The sequence below is a fragment of the Mustela putorius genome, unplaced genomic scaffold, assembly GCF_011764305.1.
Source record: "Mustela putorius furo isolate JIRA1106 unplaced genomic scaffold, ASM1176430v1.1 tig00000281_pilon_pilon_pilon, whole genome shotgun sequence".
NCBI lineage: Eukaryota > Metazoa > Chordata > Mammalia > Carnivora > Mustelidae > Mustela > Mustela putorius.
In genome coordinates, this window is record NW_025421343.1 from 18,321,228 (window position 1) to 18,342,288 (window position 21,061).

The 21,061-nt window shown below is 37.6% G+C and overlaps 1 protein-coding gene across 2 annotated transcripts in view; it reads left to right on the forward strand.

The window, feature by feature from the left end:
* The window catches only part of NPHP1 (nephrocystin 1), a 55,239-nt gene that overhangs the window by 12,807 nt on the left and 21,371 nt on the right, over positions 1–21,061 (forward strand). The window contains exons 5-14 of one of the 2 annotated variants that reach the window (XM_004770960.3): positions 222–453; positions 754–855; positions 3,976–4,076; positions 4,411–4,453; positions 5,530–5,617; positions 6,937–7,031; positions 8,540–8,668; positions 15,511–15,585; positions 17,580–17,690; positions 19,143–19,225. In XM_004770960.3, coding sequence (XP_004771017.1) covers positions 222–453; positions 754–855; positions 3,976–4,076; positions 4,411–4,453; positions 5,530–5,617; positions 6,937–7,031; positions 8,540–8,668; positions 15,511–15,585; positions 17,580–17,690; positions 19,143–19,225 — 1,059 coding nt within the window. The remainder of the gene's footprint in view (positions 1–221; positions 454–753; positions 856–3,975; positions 4,077–4,410; positions 4,454–5,529; positions 5,618–6,936; positions 7,032–8,539; positions 8,669–15,510; positions 15,586–17,579; positions 17,691–19,142; positions 19,226–21,061) is intronic. The other variant, XM_004770961.3, reaches the window with a different exon arrangement.

Here is a 21,061-nt window from a genome sequence, read left to right on the forward strand (position 1 = left end):
ACATGTGCCTCAGATAGAGTAACCCCTTCCCCACTCAGTCCTTCAAGTCACACATTGTTGGTTAGATGGTAGAAACCATGAGCTGCGCTTTCTCCTTATTTCCTTTATTTACCCAGTTCCAAATATGGGCAGGATCTTCTATATGTAGCAGCTGTCCTCATCCTCGATCTGTTCTTAGATGTTATTTCAAGTGATCCTTATCATAGAACTGTTTTCCACAGAATCAAGACACCTTCTGAAAGAGAGGAAGATGACGACTCTGCTGACGAAGATGAAGAAGCTGAAAAAGAAGAAGAAGATGATGAAGAAGAAGAAAGTGAAGGAAGTGGTGGGGAGGAAGAAGAAACAGAAGAGGAAGAGAAACAGGAAAATGAATCCCACAGCCAGACAAGTAAAGAATACATTGCTGTTGGAGATTTTGCTGCTCAGCAAGCTGGGGATCTTACATTTAAGGTAGAAACAAGACTAGAACTAACCTAAGGATAAGTTTGCGTACTTGACAGAATAATAAAACTCTACCTATACGCCTATATTACATATTCCTGGTATTGTTTTTAAAGACCATCTGTTTTAATAAAATAAGTTAAAATTATGATTTACCGGCAGTAATCATGTAAAATTATGTCATCAAAGTTACCTAGTAGGAGAATGGTGAAATTAAATGCTATTCTATTTTAGAAAATAGTTTCAGTGTTGATAATTTCTGACTTAGGGGTCAATTTTAATTTAAAATGTCTTTTGTTTTGATTTAAGAAAGGGGAAATTCTCCTTATAATTGAAAAAAAACCTGATGGTTGGTGGATAGCTAAGAATGCCAAAGGAAACAAAGGTCTCATTCCCAGAACCTACGTGGAGGTTAGTCTTTATTGTTTATTCTTTCCCTTTTTCTCCTTTGAAAACATTTTTCCATTAAATTTTTTTTTTCAAAACTTGTCTTCATTTTTAATAAAATGTTCAGCTGTATTCTTTGATCAATTGACTAGTGAATAACTTGGGATATAGAATTTACTTCAATTTTAGAGCGACAGGGCCTGGGGAAAACCTTGTCTATTAACAGTGCTAGGGGTCTGTGAAGTGCTGTTATGCATGTGAGGCCTAGAATGTTATAACACAAAGTGCTTTGTGGATTCATGCTGATCAGAAAAATTAGTAAGAGTGTATTGTTTGTTGTCAAACGAAGCCACAGTTAATGGCAATATATGATCCCTTACCAGGATGTACATGTACATATATGCATGTTTGCCGCCCTTTTTTTTTTTTTTTAATATTTCATTATATAACATGGTCGTTTTCTTTGCCAATATATGTAGGTATCTCTCTGGATCAGCGCTGTCCAATAGGAAAATAATGCAAACTACAAATGTAATTTTAAGTTTTCTCATAACCACACTGACTTTTTTTCTGACACTACTTCTAACACTTTAATTGTGTGATTTTTTTCCAACACCAAATACATGTTGTTTTCCACACCAGTTCTCTGAAACCAATCAGGTGTCCAGTAATCCAATTTAATTCCGACACTAACTCCTGGAGTTCGTGCAGACCTGTCAAGTTAAGGGCTCACCCCACAAGCTGCTCTAATTCAGATGCCAATCCCAAGTCCCATGAGCCACCTGTGCTTCTGAGTGACCAGCTGTAAATTTAGTTTCCACAGGCATCCTCAAGCTTGATAACTTGCTGTAGGGACTCACAGAGCTCAGGAAAACACCTTACTTGTGTTTACCAGTTTATCATAAGGCTGCAGCTCAGGAACAGCCAAATGGAAGGCATGGATAGGGCAAGGTATGGGGAGATGGAAGGAGTGGGATCTGGATTTTCCATGCCTTTTCTGGGGCTTCCCCACCCCCATCACCCAGTACACTTCTTCATGGTCCCCAACCTGGAAGGCTTCTGAAACCCTGTATTTTAGAGGTTTCAGTGGAGGTTTTGTTATATAGGCATGGCACGATTGATTAAGTGATCGGCCATTGGTGATTGAATTCAGTTTCCTACTCCTTTATCCTTGCTGAAGGTGAAGAGGGTGGTGTGGTGGGGCGCTGAAAGTTCTAACCTTCTAACCACATGGTTGATTCCTCTGGCAGCCTGGGCCGCACCCTCCTCCATCACCTCATTAGCATAAACTCAAGTCTGGTTGAAGGGGGCTTATGTTATGTTATGAATAACATAAGACACTCCTATCACTCAGGAAGTTCCAAGAGTTCCAGAAACTCTTGCCAAGAACTGGGAATAAAGACCAAATATATACATATTTTTTATTAGACCACATGCATTTGCAAAAAGGAAAAAAACAGGTGACATCTTAAATAATGTATTTATATTATCTAATATATCAAAATATTATCATTTCAACTTATAATCAATATTTTAAAATATTTTCTCTTTTTTTATACCAAGTATTCAAATTCCAGTGTGTATTTTACACCTAAATAGCACATCTCAGTTTGAACTAGTCACACTTCAAGTGTCAGTAACCACACATAACAAGTGTTTTACACAGTTCAAGTTTGAATCATCCTTTTCATTGGTAGCATAGTATTCCAATGTCATGCAGGTAGACATGTTGCTTCCAGCCTCTAAGAACTATAAATTATGTCAGATGGAGCTACAGTTACCTTCCACTATGAGATACAAAAGATCCCCCCAAATAGTGGCTTAAGTAAGGTAGAAGCATATTTCTCTTGTGCATGGAAGAAGTATGGACAAAGGCAGTGAAGGGTTGGTGAAGGACCATCTAAGATTTTACTCTGTAATTAAGTGGGAGACAGGTCTTCCAAGGGTTATCTAAAGAGATAGATTAGTTGGCTGCTAGATCTTTCAATGATTCGAAAAAGCGAAAGAAGAAAGGGGAATAAGAGACCAAAAGGTATGAGCTGCTATCTTCTTAAGACAGTTTCCTAAAATTTATACCCAAAACTTCCAATGATATCTCCTTGATCAGAATTGAGTCTCTTGTTACACCTAGACACAAGGAGGGTTTGAAAAATGTAGACTTTTAGCTGGCTCATTGCTAAATCAGGGATTCTGTTAGAAAAGAAGAGATTAGGTGGGAGACAACCAGCAACCTGTGTTGTGATCAGTCAACACAGACATCTTTGTAGGTTTGTCTGGTTTATCGCCCTCAGACATATTTCTGGGTGCTTATTGCTGGTTCAAAAGATTTACACATTTATTTTCATTTAGTTTGCCATGTTGCCTTTCAGAAAAGTCATGCTTGTTTGTTTCCTCCCCCCCAGCATCTGGGAGTACTTTTTCCCCACACATGGATTTGTGATGTGTGATGTGTGCAGCTTTGGATGGCTGCCATTTATCCTTTTGCCAGTGTGGTAGGCAAGAAAGAGGCCCGTTATTGTTTTTATTTGCATTTATTGTACTGCTAGTAAGGTAGAGCATCATTTCATACACTTTATGACCATTTCTACGTCTTCTTTGTAAATTGCCTTTTCAGTTCTTTTGACCATTTTTCTAACAGATTTGTTTAAATTGTACTGATTTATAAGAGTATCATAATATTTTCAGACTAAGGGTATTAAGCCTTGGAAATCTGTGACAGGTATTTTCTTTGTTGACTTAGAACCAGTCTATATTTTGTGTTGCTAAGTCTGTCAGTGTTTCCGTTTATGATTTTTGGTTTTGGTATTATAATTGGCAAGGACATCCCTATCTCAACATTACTTTCTTCTAACACTTTTCTTAACACTTTAACACTTCCAACTTCTTTTATTTCTACCTTCTTTTTTTATTCATTGTAATAAATTCCACTGGGAATTTATTTTGATTAAACTTGCTCTCTATCTCTGTCCTTGTAATTTTTTCAGATAATGAAGTTATTGACAATATGTTGAAATCTTTTTCCCACAGATTTTTGATAAACCCATTGCATATATTCCTACCTATAGTTGAGCCTTTCTGAAAATATTTTTATTGGTTGATTTTTGCGTTAGGTAAAAAGCACTTTGTATTTTGATAATTTTCCAGCCCTATAATAAAGAAGGTGGCCAAGACTCAAGTGAAGAAGGCAGCGAAGAAGATGTGGAGGTGGAGGACCAAACAGCAGAGGGGGAAGAAGTTAAACAAAGGTAAAAGGTGTGAGAGGATATCAGAGTGAGTTTAAGAAACTTTTTGTTTATTTTTACTGTTGTAAACAATTCAAGAATTTTTGAAACCGAGACAATTTACAGTTTGAGAACAGTGCTTTTTTGTGTTACTATTTGCTTAAAGATCAGTACTAATTTAATTTCATCATTATTTTTTGTGTATGATATTATTCTTTCTAGGTTTCATTTAGAGACTTGTAAATTTTTAGAACTTATTGACAATTAAGTGCTTTGTGCTTTGATTGATGATGCTCCAAAATGGAGTCAATAAGCATGAGCTGTCTGTGCACTCATCTTGCTATTTTGGCCCCCCCAGAACTGATTCTCACTGGAGTGCTGTACGAAAAGCTATCTCAGAGGTTGGTATCACCTGTTCTGTTAATGATGTCATGTTTTGTTACCTAACAGTTCTGATAGAGTGCAGAATCAAAACAGGGTGGAGACTGTAGAAGATAACATTGGGTCTTAAATAGGGTACAAGGCATGGAGTGTACAGAGCATAAATCATATGGCTCTGGCTTAATAAGCCGTGCTCCAAGTAGTATTTCTCCTTAGGCCTTTTCTATAAGAAAAGTAGATTTGAGGGCTTGCAACTGTATCTTGTTGATTCTGCCTGAATTTTCTACCATTTGGATAAAGGGCTGATGTTAAATTCCGTTAATGTGAAAAATTCCAGATGCACCTAGGTGGCTCAGTCATTAAGTGCTTTCAGCTCAGGTCATGATGCCAGGGTCCTGAGATCGAGCCCCGCATCGGGCTCCCTGCTCAGTGGGAAGCCTGCTTCTCCCTCTCCCTCTCCCTCTGCTTGTGCTCCCTCTCTCACTGCGTCACTCTCTGTCAAATAAATAAAATCTTTTTTTAAAAAGATTCCAAAAAGCTCAAGAAAGTAAATTATCCATATTCCTATCATTTCAAAGAGTTCCATAACAAAATGAAAATCCACTCCTTCCCTTCCATAACTAATCACCATTAATAGTTTAGTCAGTATGCTTCCTGACCTCTTACCCTACCTATCGCTTAAATCGCTTACATGGACATGCTCATGTGTATGTATGTATGTGTATGTACACCTATACAAAAAGGCCATGAATTCTTCAGTGCATATCAGTTTCTGATGTTCACTCATTTGTTACGTGGCAGTACACCCCAGGGCGGGACCAGAATAGGGACATTTTGATGAAAGATGTACAGGAAGCACCTGGTCTGGAGCACAGAGCTCTGCCCATCAGGCACTGCATGGGGCTGAGGTTCTTGGAAGCTACTAGGATTCAGTGATGGATGACATCCTCTGGACTTTGGGCTCAAATTGCTGTATTTGTCCACTGAAGTCTGCATGTTCGTGTTTTCCTTTTCTGCATCATCGTTGCTATAGTGATAAGAGAAAGTATTATGGAGGTGAGGAAACAACTCAGTTTTTTGTCTTTACTGTCTTCAGCAGATAAACACTGTTGATGTGCTGACCACAATGGGAGCTATTCCTGCAGGGTTCAGGCCCTCCACACTCTTCCAGCTTCTGGAGGAAGGTAACAGTTGCCACTGAGCCACCACAAGCTTGTAGTTAAGCAGCGAAGTTTTATGTCTAATGTTATTATTTTAGCCAAAATAAGCTGTTTAAAAAGTTGTTGACTATCACATCTCTTTGGTACTCCTCCTTTGGTATTCCTTTTTATTTCCTAGGGCAGATCCTTCCCTGATCCTGTCAGATGCCGGTGTGTTTACCTGTGCTCTGGCTTCTAGACCCTTTGCTTTATTTCAAAAATATGACTGTTTTAATTATGAGCCCTTTTGTGTATCTTCAGCCCACCTTCCCCTTACTGGTTCCTGCCCTCACCAGTCTACGAGCATGCCTGATACCCTTCAGACCCAGCTCTTCTCACCCTATCCCACGTTAGCCACAGCCTCCCTTTCTCTCCTTTTCTTTGACCAAAGACTTTTCTGAAGAGTTATTATCCATTTGCTTTTCTGTTTTCTTATTTATTCTTGGATTTTTCTGTACTTAACAACATTTGTCCATAAGCTCGTTAAAGAGAAATGATGTTGGGGGAGGATCTCCCATATACCCTGAGTTGTTGAGTTATCTGTGGAAAGGCTGCTTTGAGGCTCCTCAGCCGGGAAGGCTCTTCTCAGCCCTCCCTGCGTGTCCAGCAACTTCTCATCCTTTGCAGCCCAAGGAATTCCATCTTCCAAGAGATGCGCTCTTTCAGTCATACCCTTCCACTTGAGCACCCTTTATGGGTCTAAGTTAGTTTATAATTTTTTTATTCTCTCTTCTACTTATTTTTTTTTTAATTATTTCCCCCACCCAACTGTAAATGACAGGGGCCGTATTTCTCTGATTCACATATGTATTGGCAGGTCCTGGCAGAGTGCCTAGCACACGGCGGGAACTCAGAAATTATTTCTCAAATGAATAAATGATTTTGTAATCCTTATTCTTCATACTGAAGTATGAGAAAACAGTATAATAATGGTTTTGTGTTAAGTAAAATTAATAATCATATATTTTTCTAAAGAGTGTTTATACATTTTCTGCTTTTTACAAAAATATTTGAATGGATCATCTTTATCACAGGGCACGCTGTTGGCCTAAAAGTTTTTAAGGTCTTTCTTAAAGCTACTTTAAGATCAGCTCTTATGTGCTTCTGTCTTTACTTTTTCTACCGTTGTTCTTACCAGTAAGGAAATCGCCATTGCCATACATGTCTTACAAAGCAAGTTCCTAGTAGGCAACTTGACATTTTGGATGCCTGTTTCCTAAATTTGTTGCATAACATTATATATTTTTGGCTTTGTATTTCATCCCTTTCTTTGTAAGAAAATAAAGGAAAAATTATTTTCTCAGGGAATCAGTTTCGAGCAAGTTACTTCTTACAGCCAGAGCTCACTCCTTCACAACTGGCCTTCAGGGATCTAATGTGGGATGCTAAAACAGGCACTGTGAGTATGGTTGCTATCGACAGAATTATACCTTTCCAGATTTGGTTATGGCTGCAATACAGATAACGTGTAAATTGATTAATGCATTCTAGAAAATAAAAAAAGTTTCTCTATTTTAATTTTTAATTATTCAGTGATCATTTAATTACTAAGACAACAAAACTGTTGCTCTCTTCTTCCATTTTACAAAAGAAGTAATAGGAGGTATGTCTCTTACTCATTCTTTGCATCTGTATAAAAGGGAATGATAATAATACCTCTAACATAGGGTTATTATGAGAATTACATTATATGTGTGGAGGGCTTAGAACAGTGTCTGGCCCATGATAACTTAATAAATGTTAGCCAATATCACTAGTAGTGATAATTTTTTTTAATTAAATGGAAATGAGAAAGTTGAAAGATTTTTATAATTATACTTTTTTGGGGGTAGCTTAGGGTAAAAGATTCCTGGTATCCTGAGTACTTGAAGTAAGAAATACTCTGGATATATAATTACACTCTCCTCCTTTTTAGCAGATACGAACCACATTAGAGTATATCACTCTCTTTCCTGTTTACCTTCTGCCTTTTCTCCCTTCCTCTCTCAGAGCCTCAAGGGAAGAATAAAAGGGGCCCAGTATGTTTAGGTTTTGTGGGGAGAGGTGGTGTAGAACTTTCCCCTCTCACCCTGAGCATTGCCTGGGGCCTTCTTAGTGTGAAGTATCTTTTATTGCAAGTCAGGAAAGACGTTGTGTTTGGTCTGCTTAGTGTACTAGTACTTGAATAATGGCATTCAATGTCATGAACTTGTACCCAGAGAGCTAAATATTCAGCTCTCATTTCTTAAATTGAAAATGTTGCAAACTGTTAGATATTGTCTTACCTTTTCCATGATATAAGGTCTTTGAATGAAAAGGCCAAGGATCATAAAGCAGAATTTTAAGAGTTGAAGATGTTTTTAAATAAGAAACCTGATTGCCAATTTATTCATTGACCTTCTGAACTATACTTGTGAAATAGAACTGAATAATCTTATCCAACGGTCAGTGCATTCTGTCAAAACATCTGTGTAAGAAGCCAAGGAACATTGTAGGTACATGCTTAGAATTAAAACAAGGAGGAGCCAGCTGGATAATACTGGGTGTCACTGGTTATTATGCTATGGTGACCTTCTACACTTACCCACATTGTATATGAACTCTAAGAATGAACCTGGAATGCACTGATTCCATAGTCACATCCTCCATTTTACCTGATTGTACTATTTTTTCATTATGATTTTTGTGTATTTACCCCCAAAATGCAAATATTTCAAATATAAAGGTTTATGGAAAATTTACCTAAGGTTTTTATTTTAAGTTGAACAGACTATTGGAACTTTTCATATGTATATTTAGGTATAATTTTTTTTCTTTCATCCTTTTTTATTGTATGTACATTTTAAGTATTTATAAAAGATGTCTTGAAAATGAATTTGTCTTATAAACCATAAAATAAACCTTTTTTATAAATAATTTCGCTCTTAGATTAGGTCAAGACCAAGTCGTGTTTCATTCATTCTGACCCTCTGGAGCTGTAAAATGATTCCTCTTCCAGGAATGAGCATCCAGGTTCTCAGTAGACATGTACGCCTCTGTCTATTTGATGGTAATAAGGTGAGTTTACTGAGGAGTAAATCAGTTCACAGCAGTTGGAAAGATAATTTTCTTAAAGCCACATATTGAACATGTACTGCTTGGGGTATGTCTGTGTCTTTGTCTCCCTTCTCTTTCTCTTTCTCTCTCGCTGTATATATGTGTGTATACATATAAAATAATATGTGGTAGAATGAGGGTTCTGATGACATAGGCTTAATTCCTGGCTCTTTCCATTGCTAAGTGCATGATGTTCATATGTATCTATCACAGTTAACTCCTCTGAAGCCTTATAAAAAAGGTACTGATGTCGATCTTCTAGTATTATACATGGTTCAAGTCTCGAGTGTACAGAGTATTATGTTTTTGACAAATGTACATACCTGTATGTCCAACACCCAAATCAAGATATGGAGTGTTACCATTGCCTTACAGAGTTTCTTTGTGTCCTTTTCCATTTCACTCCTCCCCAATTCCTAAGAGAATATTTTTACCCCGAACCAAAGACTCTCAATGACTCTTTAAAAATTAATTGATTTGTTTATAAGATACAGCTTAAATACAGTGCTTAGCTGGAAATTTATAGCTTTAACTGAATAGACAAAAATAAGGATTTAAAATCAGTGATCTAAGCTACCAACTCAAGAGGCTGGAAAAGGAAGAGTGAGTTAAACCAGAAGAAAGTAGAATGGAGGAAATATTAGAGATAAGAGTAGAATTCAATGAAAAAAAAAAAAACTAAGCTTAAATAAAACAAACCTAAATTAATATGCCAAAAAAGAGTAGAATTTAATGAAATAGAAAACAGGTGAATGAAAGAGAAAATTTTAAAAGGCAAAAGTTTATTTTTTGAAAAGATTACAAAATTGAAAAATGCTTATTAACACTGATAAAGAAATTTTAAAAAGAGAAAAAGAAAACAAATGATCATTATCTGACATGAAAATGGAGATCTCATCTCAGATCCACAGACATTAAAAGGATGATACAGGAAAAAAAAAAAAGGATGATACAGGAATATCATAAACATCCTTATGCCAATAAATTGACAGTGCAGATAAATAGCTCAATGCCTTGAAAATCATAATTTACCAAAACTGACATAAGAAGAAATAGAAAAGTTGCAACCTCTGTTTAAAAAAATTGAAAATGTAATTAAAAATCTTCCAACAAAGAGAACTCTAGGCCCATATGGCTTCACTGGTGAATTTCTCTAAACATTTAAGGTAGAAATAATAGCAATAGTATATAAACTCTTCCAAAGAACAGATAAAGAGGAAATGCTTCCCAACTCATAAGGCCAAGAAAAACATGATACCAACACATAACAAGACATTATAAGAAAGCAAAATTATAAGACCAGTATCTCTCATGAATGTAGACACTAAAACCCTAAACAAAATATTAGCACATTGAATCTAGCAATATATAAAAAGGACACTGTATCATGACTAACTGGAGTTTATTTCAGGAATTCAGTTGTACATAATTGTGTAACCAACATTTAACACTTGAAAATAAATCATTGTAATTTGCCATATTAACAGAACTAAAGTAGAAAAGTTACGTGGTCATCTCAAAAGATATAGAAAAGGCATTTGACAAATTCCAATACCCATTCATAATTTTTTTTAAATTCTCAACAAAGTAGGAACAGAAGGGAACTTCCTCAAATTGGTAAAGGGCAATAAGAGAAAACTAAAGCTGACATCATCATACTTCCTGGTGAAATTTTGAATACTTTCCCCCTGAGATCAGGAACAAATCAAGGATGTCCAAGGGAAAAAAGACAACTCAGTTTTTTAAATTGGCAGAAGACTTGAGAACAGGCACTTAAACAAATATATCAAAAACCAAGAGACATAAAAAGATATGTATATAACATATAAGAAGTCCTCAAGGAAATGCAAGTTAAAATCACAGTGAGAGAGAGCCAACTAAATATGTATATGTAGAAAGATCCATTTCTATATATGTATAAGAAACCCACCTTAACTATAATAAATATAGGCAGGCTAAAAGGAGAAGGATGAAAAGGGTAGACAATTCAAAAAGATAGTAATATTCAGAAGAAGGAAAATTAGCAGGAATAAAGAAACACATTACATGATAAAAGAGACAGTTCACCAAGAGGACATAATAATTCTAAATATGTATATACCTATAGAGCTTCAAAATACATGAAGTAAAACTTGATAAACTGAAAGGAGAAATAGGCAAAGCCATAGTTATAGTTGAAAACTTACCACTTCTCTCTCAGGAAACTGTGGAACAAGCAAACAGAAAATTAGTAAGTATATAGAAGAACTGAATTAACACCATCGACAAACTGGATCTAATAAACATTTGTATAGCAGTTCACCCCAAATAGTAAAGTACCCATTCTTTCAAGTGCTTGTGGAACATTTGCCAAGAGAGATGGCCCTAAACAAATGTAAAAGAATTGAAATCATACAATGAATCATCTTTGATTGTGTGGGATTGAATTAGAAATCAGTCACAGAAAGATAACTGAAAAAAATCCTTAAATGCTTGGAAATTAATGCATTAAAAGGAAGTTTCCAGGGAAATTAGAAAATAATGGAGCTGAACAAAAAGTGAAAACAAGTCACATAATTTGTGGAGTGTTGATAAAGCATTGTTTCGGTGGAAATTTACAACTCTAGTTACATTAGAAAAGAATTTTCATATTGATAGTCTAAGCTCCCTCCTGAGAAGATGATGCTTGGGTTGGGATCTAGGGATGAGTAGGCCTTAAGAAGGTGAAAGGAAAGGGGAGTGTGAACCTGGCCAAAGGAGCAGCACAGGCAAAGGCCTTAGTGGGAAACGACTTAGGGAAGGCCAGTGTGGCCGAGTGGAGAGAACAAGGGGAAGTGTAGGACGGAATGAAATGGGAGATGTCAGGAAGGAGCACAGTGTAAGACACTGTAAGCCCTGATGTGAGGGAGTTTTGTCTTTCTCCTAAAAACAGGGAAAGTCATTGGAGGAAGTGATATAGTTTTAGATTTATGCATTAGGAATATCTCTGGCTCTTCTTTGGAGATGAATTAGAGGGGGTCCAGAAGAGATATGAGTAGACAATTTAGGGGCTATGTCAAAGTGTGTTGGTCAAAAGGCAGCCATGTCATCTCCAAAAAAAACCCCAAATCTGGAGCTATTTGCCCCAGTTTAACTGTGGTTCCACCAGCCTGGTGTAAGACCCTGACCAGATTACTTGGCCTTGCTCTTTCCCCTTTGACATCTGGCACACATCTCTTGGGGCCGCTGTGAGGATGAAATGAGTTAATATAACCAGTAAAGCACTTAGAACATACATAGAACATGTCACGTGTGGATAGATGAGATATGAGGCTAGGAACTTAGACTAGGGAGGTAGAAATGGAGAGGAGAACTATGGCCGGGAGGATATTTAGACTGTAAAAATCACAATTTGGTAATGGCTTGGAAATGGTGAGTGAGGAAGAGTGGGGTGTCCACCATGACCCGCATCTGGGTGGATGGCCGTGACATTCAATGAGATAGGAACATCAGGAGCCCATCAGGTTTGGAGGAGTTTGGGTTTAGCTTTGCGTGTGCTGAGTATACTTCCTGCTCCCAGTGCCTTTCTTTTTTTCTGTACTTGTGCCATTATAGTGATCCCTCCCTCATTTCTACACGCCCTGTAAAAAGCCACTGCCACTAAGAAGCCAGTAGGTGTCATCAATGACCAAGAAAAGATGAATTGCCTTCTTTGCTCAGATCTGGTTTGATACTTTACTTTAGCTCTTCCTAGTCTCATTTATGAGAAACTAAAGATTGAAATTTTATTTAAGTAACAAATCAAAATAATAGAAGTGATTCATTTAAAAGTAATAGAAGTGAATTTATGTAACTAATTTATATCGGATTTCCAATGGACAAGTTTTAGAAGATATTTAATAGTTACATAAATACTCATTGCTATTTACTTAACAGGACTTCACTAGTTCCATTTAAAAAGCATTGTTATTAAAACGCTACATACACTGACAACCACATCACACAGTATTGTATTTACTTCAACAGTTAAGCATAATTTAGAACACTCAAGAGGGTATTTACTGTCACTTTTACTCCTTTCATTGTTCTTCCTTCCTTCCTGATGTTCAAAGATCATATCCTGTTTAGAGAATTTCCTTTAACCATTCTTTATGTCAGCTACAATTTCTCTTCGTTTTACTTTATCCAAGAATGTTTGTTTCCCTTTCATTCCTGAAGAATATTTTCACTAAATGTGGAATTCTGGCTTTTTTTTTTTTTTTTTTAAGCACTTGAGAAATATTGTTCCACTTCCTTCTGTGGTTTCTGATGGGAAATCCACTGTCACTAGAATGGGTTTCCCTGTTGGTAAATCTAAGTGTTATTTCTCACTGCTTTTAAGAAATGTGTGTCTAGTTTTTGTACTTGTCCTTGGGCATGGATTTCTTGGGTTTATCCTGTTTAAGGTTTGCTCAGCTTCTTGAACTGTAGGATTGTGTCCTTTGCCAAACTTGGGGATATTTTAGCCATTATTTTCTTGAACACTTTCCTAGCTCCAGACTCTTTTCTAGGACTCTGATGACATGAGTGTGAGATCTGTTGTTATAATCTCACCAGTTCCTGAGGCTCTGTTTACTTTTTTCCATCGATTTTAACTTAGTTGTTCAGAATGCATAATTTCTATTTTCCTATCTTCAAGTTCACTGATTCTTTTCTCTCTTTTTTATTCAGCATTTGAGTCTGTCCAGCGAGTTGTGTGTTTGTGCACATGTGTGTTTTTAACTGTGGCTATTATATTTTTCAGTTCTAGAATTTCTACTAGGTTCTTCATTTTATCTTCTATTTCTTTGTTGAGATTTCCTTATTTCTTTCTTGACACTTCGTATTTCTTCAGTATTTTACATTTTTTCAGACATGTCTGTAGTTGCTTACTGAAGTATTTTTCAGTGTCTGCTTTAAAATGCTTGTCAGGTAATTCCAACATTTGTCTTTTCGCATTCAAGTTGAGATTTTCCTGATTAGTGGTATGATGATTGTTGTTTTTTTTTCTTCTTATTGGATCTTGGACATTGTGGGTGTTAGGAGTTTCTGGATCTTATTTTAATTTTCACTTTAGCACGCTTCTGACACCATGCTATCAAGGGAAGGTGGTGCCACCTCACTACTCTAAGTGAGAATGGAAGTCCAGGTTCCCCACTTGGCTTCTGTTCACACCCCTGGGAGGACAATGTGCTTCCTGACCTTGGAGCCCTAGTAGAAGTTCAGGCTCCTCACTAGGCCTCCATTGACAGCACTCACTTCAGGACCTATGATTCCTAGCCAGTCTGTTTTCATGTTTCCTTATTGGGCATTACATATAAAATAAAAATAAGGCTTGTAAATTTCATTATATCAAATTTTACATCAAAAAAGATTTTATTTATTTATTTGAGAGAGAATGAGAGAAAGAGCATGAGAAGGAGGAGGGTCAGAAGGAGAAGCAGACTCCCTGCCGAGCAGGGAGCCTGATGCGGGACTCAATCTCGGGACTCCAGGATCATGAACTGAGCCAAAGGCAGTCTCTTAACCAACTGAGCCACCCAGGTGCCCCTATCTACTTATTTTTAAAGCTTAGTTTTAACGATGCTATACTAAAATACTGTTACCTAAAATAAAAATTGTAGGGGCACTTGGCTGGCTCAGTTAGAAGAGTATGCAACTTTTGGGGCACCTGGATGTTTCAGCGGGTTAAATCTCTGCCCTTGACTTGGGTCATGATCTCAGGGTCAGACTCTGCTCAGCAGGGAGCCTGCTTCCCCCTCTCTCCCTGTCTGCCTATCCGCCTACTCGTGATATCTCTCTCTGTCAAATAAATAAATAAAATCTTAAAAAAGAAGGAGAAGAAGAAGAGCAGGCAACTTTTGGTCCTGGCATCATGAGTTCAAGCCTCATATTGGGTGTATAGATTACTTAAAATAAATGGATAAACTTAAATAAAATAAAATAAATATTTTATGTTTTCTCTTTCTTTGGAAGATGGCAATTTTAGCCATATCTTTGTGGAATTTGAACTCTTCAGTTTTTGCTTCTTTTGTATTTCATTGCTTTTTGTACATTGTAGGACAGACTTCTTACAGTAGCATTTTACAAGAGATAAGTCTCAGGAAGACTATAACGTATGCGGCTGGAGATCTTGAAGAAAACTGAGGCTGTATATCTGAGCTATTATCAGCATTATCTGTCCTTAGTTGCAGGGTGATGGGCTACCATAAAATGCTCTTCTGGGTCACATTTCTTAAAAGGTCATTTGTATCTGGAATTTCACTTCCTTTTCTGATAAACCTGTTCCAGATAGTAAATATTCCACTTACTATAATTTATTACTAGTGCCAAGATCTGAGTCTGAATTTATCACTTCTTTTGTTATTTTATAAATTAGTGCCACAATAGCTTTTTGTTACTCATTTTTAAAGTTCTGTATGTCCTTGATGTAAAAAGAAAACAGTCACAGAGTTGCACAAACTAAGAAGTGAAAGAACCCACTGGAGGCCCTCGGCTCTGCGCAGTATGGGGCCTGTTCAGTGTTAACTATTTGGGTTGTAAAAGTGGTGAACAGTTTGGGTTTTTTTCTTTTTAAATTTTTTCAAATTTTATTTATTTTAGATGGCAGTGGGGAGGGACAGAGGGAAATGGAGAAAAATCTTCAAGCAGACCATCCCACCCAAGCCTGGAACTCAGGGCTTGATTCCAGGACCCTATGATCATGACCTGACCCCAAATCAGAAATCAGATGCCTAACCTACCCAGTCGGCCAGGCACCCCTAGAAGCGAGGATGTTTTAGAGTGCTCTATACAACATCATCTCTAATAAGGAAATCTTGTTTCAGGTTCTGAGCAATATCCACACAGTCAGAGCCACATGGCTACCTAAAAAGCCCAAAACGTGGACCTTTTCTCCCCAGGTAAGGAATCTGCTAAGGGAATGGAATGAAACGTGAACATCTTTTACCTGTTAAGTGATAGGCAATTAATTACTAAAGCAAATCTGTCCATGTGTATCCCTGAAACAATATACTTATTTTAAGCACAGAATATATGGGGCCAGATTTGAATCTTTAGATTAATATTCCTTGAAGACTTCCATAAAAATTACTTTTGTTTCTGACTCATCAGAGTAATAATTCCTATGAATCATCTCATTCCGTGGATTTTGGGGTTCAATTCTAGGAAATGCCCCCTGATGAAAATGAAAACAGAGAGATAAATTTAGGAAGTGTTTTTCACAAATGAAATCAACCGTGCTAATGAAAGCTGGGATTTCTTCAGATAAAATCAAGGGTGACGCCCGGGGCTGGTACATTATATCCAGGCACTGTCAAGCCTGGAACAAAAAAAAAAGACTGGAATGAGGTTAGGTGACTTCAAACCTCAGAGTCTCTATGACATAGATGTATTTGAACATGAAGATTTGATATCTAGATGTTCTTTTATTGTCTCTGGTTTATTTTACTTTACTTTTTTCCTACCTCTAAAGTTTCATGACTTTAGTATTCATTTCCCATAACTAATTCCCTTGGGGCACTGCACCCTAAAAACCCTCCATGAACCTTTCTCTTACTGCATCTGAAGATCTTCAAGCAGTAGGGATTCAAAGAGAGGGCACAGGGCATAGAGGAGGCCCAGCCACCCGGTGTGTGTGCTGCATGTGCCCATGCTTGCCTGTCATACATCTCCTGAAAGTCCAGTTTGATCTAAGCACCCTGCTGCTTGTATCTCGGCATAATGCCTCACAGTTCTGAAGGTGCATCTCTGTGTATTTGAAGCATTTAGGGTTGAATTTTCTAATTTTTTTCTGGATGTAAAAACAAACTGTTTGGAAGAATAAATATTAAGAAATTTTTCCTTTTTGAGGGAAATTAAGCATCTGTTAGGTGCAAGACATTCTTCCTAGGCACTGTGGGAACTTACATGTTGGTAGAGAAGAAACATATATGGCTATGATAACAATAACCTGTCTTTATGGAGCTGTGTCTATGTGCCAGGCATGGTGGTAGGGCCTCCTGGGCATGATGTATGATCTTATTTAATCCTTAGAATAGCCCTGTGGGGGTGGGGTGTGTTGATAACCACCACAAGGGCAAAATGTCATGGTTGCAGGGCTCCCAAGGGTTGTGAAAGCGCAGGGGAGGATGACCTTAATTCCAATCCTCAGGCTCAGGGAAGGTTTTGTAGAAGAGAAACCAGACTTTGAGGGCTGGGGAGAATTTTATAGGCAAGACAGAGGGGTGTGGTTGTCCAGAGAGAGGAAAAGGAATGAGCGAAAGAGAAAGGAAAGGAAAATTTGCAAGGCACACCTTGGAAAAGTTGAGCAAATGTATGTATGAAGTCTTCAATTTTGGTTCTGTTTACAAAAAACAAGGATTAATATACGTATCTTATTATATATGCAAACTATTTTTATAACACCTCTGCAGACTTAGGTACCGTACATGTTTCACACTAGCCTCTATTCTCACCAAAGAGTGAATGAAGATAAAGGTATTTCCCTCAACATAAAACTTAAAATTTTTTTTGAAGATTTTATTTATTTATTTATTTATTTATTTATTTGACAGAGATCACAAGTAGGCAGAGAGGCAGGCAGAGAGTGAGCGAGGGGAATGCAGGCTCCCTGCTGAGCAGAGAGCCCGATGCGGGGCTAAATCCCAGGACCCTAAGATCATGACCTGAGCAGAAGGCAGAGGCTTAACCCACTGAGCCACCCAGGTGCCCAAAACTTAAATTTTTTTAACGTAAAATTATTGGTGTGGATAGGTCCCATCCATCTGCTCTCTGTTTCCTTTAAAAGGACCATTATTATGATGCAAAGTTATAAACTGTGCACAAATGAGTAGAGCTGAAACCTCCCTCCCATTTTAAATTTTTATTCGTAACTTCATTTTCTTTATTGTTCCAGGTTACTGGCATCTTGCCTTGCTTGCTTGATGGCGATTGTTTTATCAGATCCAATTCTTCATCTCCAGATCTTGGAATATTATTTGAACTTGGAATTTCTTATATTCGCAATGTATGTCAGTTGAAAGATAAAGCTTTCTAACGTATCAATGAAAGGGAAGTTTAAAAAAAAGTCTACATTTACAAGTAAAATAATTGAGGCTTTTGTGTGTAATAAAATTTTAATCTCTTGAGGAATGGGAATTATGGTTCTTAGTTTATATATAGTGCTGCTTTCTCAGTAGCACTTACAATAAAAGTATATTTATATGTATAGCTTGAGGGAACTTCAGTGCTTTTAAAGAATGAAGATTTGAAAAGGATGAGACTTTGCAGAAAGTGATGAGAGATGTTCAGTGGCATTCCCACAGTGTTTTACCTCTATCCTAGAGGGTCAGGGTATACTTAACCTTGTGACTGACAGCTCTAATTAAGGGACCTGTCAGAGTGGTAATTTTTATAAAGGGAGCACCAGAAAATTGGATTAACTCATGTCATATAAACAATTGAACCAGGAGGGTCTGTGATAGTTATTTTTATTTTATTAAGTCTTTTATTTTAATTCCAGTATAATTAACATACCATGTTGTATTAGTTTCAGGCGTACAATATAGTAATTGAGAGTTCTGTACGTTGTTCGGTGCTCGGCATAATAAATGTACTCTTAATCATCTTCACCTACTTGACGTGATAGTAATTAAATATCTCCACATTCTAAGAATACCTCACTAGGTGTAGTATATAGGCCTCAAGGTGACCCAGAAAACCAACTGCTATTATATTGATAGTATTACACTATCCTTTCATTTCTTTAAGGCAGATGCACCCATCCATGTTATGGGTGGGTAGGACAGGAGAGGGGAGCAGGGCCCGAAGCAAGTCCCCAGTGGCCTTTAGTAGGTAGAGATAAAGATCTGGTGGATGATTAAAAAATTAAAAATAATTTAATCTGTGCATTCCATCTCTCACTGAGACAAAGCTGCATAGTCCCATGTAGTACTGATGTGGTTTAGATCATTCCACAGAATGTTTATATCATTCAAGAAACAATAGCAGCAGTTGCCACATTGTCAGGTTTAAGGGATTTTCTTTCTTCCTTTTTTTTTTTTTTTTTGGATTTTATTTATTTATTGGGCAGACAGAGATCACAAGCAAGTAGAGAGGCAGGCAGAGAGAGAGGAGGAAGGAGGCTCTCCGCAGAGCAGAGAGCCCGATGTGGGGCTCGATCCCAGGACACTGGGACCACGACCCAAGCTGAAGGCAGAGGCTTTAACCCACTGAGCCACCCAGGTGCCCTGGGATTTTCAAAAGTAATTTGACAAGATAAGATTTTCACTTTATATACTACCTTTGCCATCTGGCCGGCAAGGAAAATGGGACCCACTGTGTTTTACTTTATTTTCTTGTGAAGAATTTTTTAGTCCTAGAAGTGAATGCTAATTTTGTTCCCTTTAAAAGACTTGGTATGTGCTTTTAAATTCGACTGGTTCACATAGTAAGTTTTGTGTGCCTGTTTATTTCCTAGTCAACCGGTGAAAGAGGAGAACTAAGTTGTGGCTGGGTGTTTCTTAAACTTTTTGATGCCAGTGGAATTCCTATTCCAGCAAAGTAAGTTGCCTATATATTCCTTCCAAATGAATAATTTTGTAGAAATTCATTATTTAGAATCTGGATATGTCGGGTTTGCAGAGTGTATAATGAGTTAGCATTTCAAAAACTTGGGGGAGAAGTTTTAATGTTCTTTGAGTGATATATGAGAACAGCATGAACAGGGTCATCTTAAAGAGGAAGAAATACCACTTACAGAATAGGCATTTTGAAAGATGTTTACCCAGGGGGCCCTAGGTAGTTCAATCATGTGAGCATCCATCCGACTTGGTTGTGGTTCAGGTCATGAACTCAGGGTGGTGAGACTGAGCCCTGCATCTGGCTTTGCTCTGAGCATGGAGCCTGCTTGGGATTCTCTCTCTTCCTCTCCCTCTCATTCTGTTCCTCTCCCACCCATGCTCACTCCCTCGCTCTCTCTCTTTTTCAAACAAACAAACAAAAAATCAAACAAATAATAAAAGTTGTTTACTCTCTGTTGGAAATGTTTTTAAGTAATTTTCTATGGTATTAGCACATTTCACAGTGCTGAAACAGAACCTGATTCTCTCCAAAGAGTGGGAAAGCTAAGTCCAGGGTCCCCAGGTCCTCCGTGACTCTACCTTTCTCCTATAGGTGATAAACTGAAATTGTAATGACAGTCCCTGTAAATGAATTTAAAATTTAAGACCAAAAGGCAGACGGGTACCAAATATCTGTGTTATATACATAATGGTCAGATTTTTATCCCTCATATAAAATGGGTTCTCTAAAATGAGTAAGAAAAAGACAGTCCAAGTTTTTTTTTTTAATTTATTTTCAGCATAACAGTATTCATTGTTTTTGCACCACACCCAGTTCTCCATGTAATATGTACCCTCCTTAATACCCACCACAGTCCAAGTTTTTAAATGGGCATACACAAAAAATCTAAGTCTAAGATAATAAACAAGAAATGCACAGAGGAGATAGACATGGGCAGTCATCAGGATGGTAATTAAGATCCAAGGTTTGGAAGTATACCATTCAGGGCTTGCCTCTGGCTCTGTCTGTGTAACTGTAAGCCAGGTTCCAGATTTCTTGCCTGCAAGCGCCAATTTCCTCTTCAGAATGGGAGATTGTAAAAGTTCCTACCCCTAAGGGTTATTATGAGGATTGATTTAGACAATGTTCCCTGCCTTCTATAACTTCGGCTTACACCCCTCTTTAAGAGGGGTAAGAGGAATGGCCTCTTTACGAGGCATGGCCTCTTTACCACAGGGCAGAGGTGAAAGTTCAGACTCCACTTGTCCTGCTCCGACATCATCCCCGTGAGAGGGGGAGGGGCACGCCCTCCCAGAATGTAAAAGTCCAGACTGCTTGTGATTTAAATTTGTCTTGTTTTGTTTTGTTTTTAAGAATGTCTAGGGTTTTTAGCTCTAAATGGTGGGAGGGAAAAGGATGTCTACTCCATCTTTCCAAAAGGGAAGTCACAGCTATTTTTTGAAGTGAGGTAGAAGCCCATGTATTGATACAGAAACATTTCCAGTGTATATTATTATATGGAAAAAGCACGTTACAGAATAGTATGTGTACAGTGGCTCCACTTTTGTTCATGAAAAACTGTATTCGTGTGCATATGTGGGCAGGCTTGTGTAAGGTGTTCCCAGAGGTTGCCTCTGAGGAACAGAACTAGGGAGTAACACAGTAGGATTTAAGAGAGCTTTTATTTTCTACTTTCTATACTTAGGTAATATGCAACTTTGAAAGAAAATATGTCCGTTTTGAGATCTACTGTGTATATATATTTGTTTGCATTTGCATAGAAAAAGGTAGGGCAAGGGCCTTACCAGACTAGAGGGGATGTGGGGAAGGATGTTT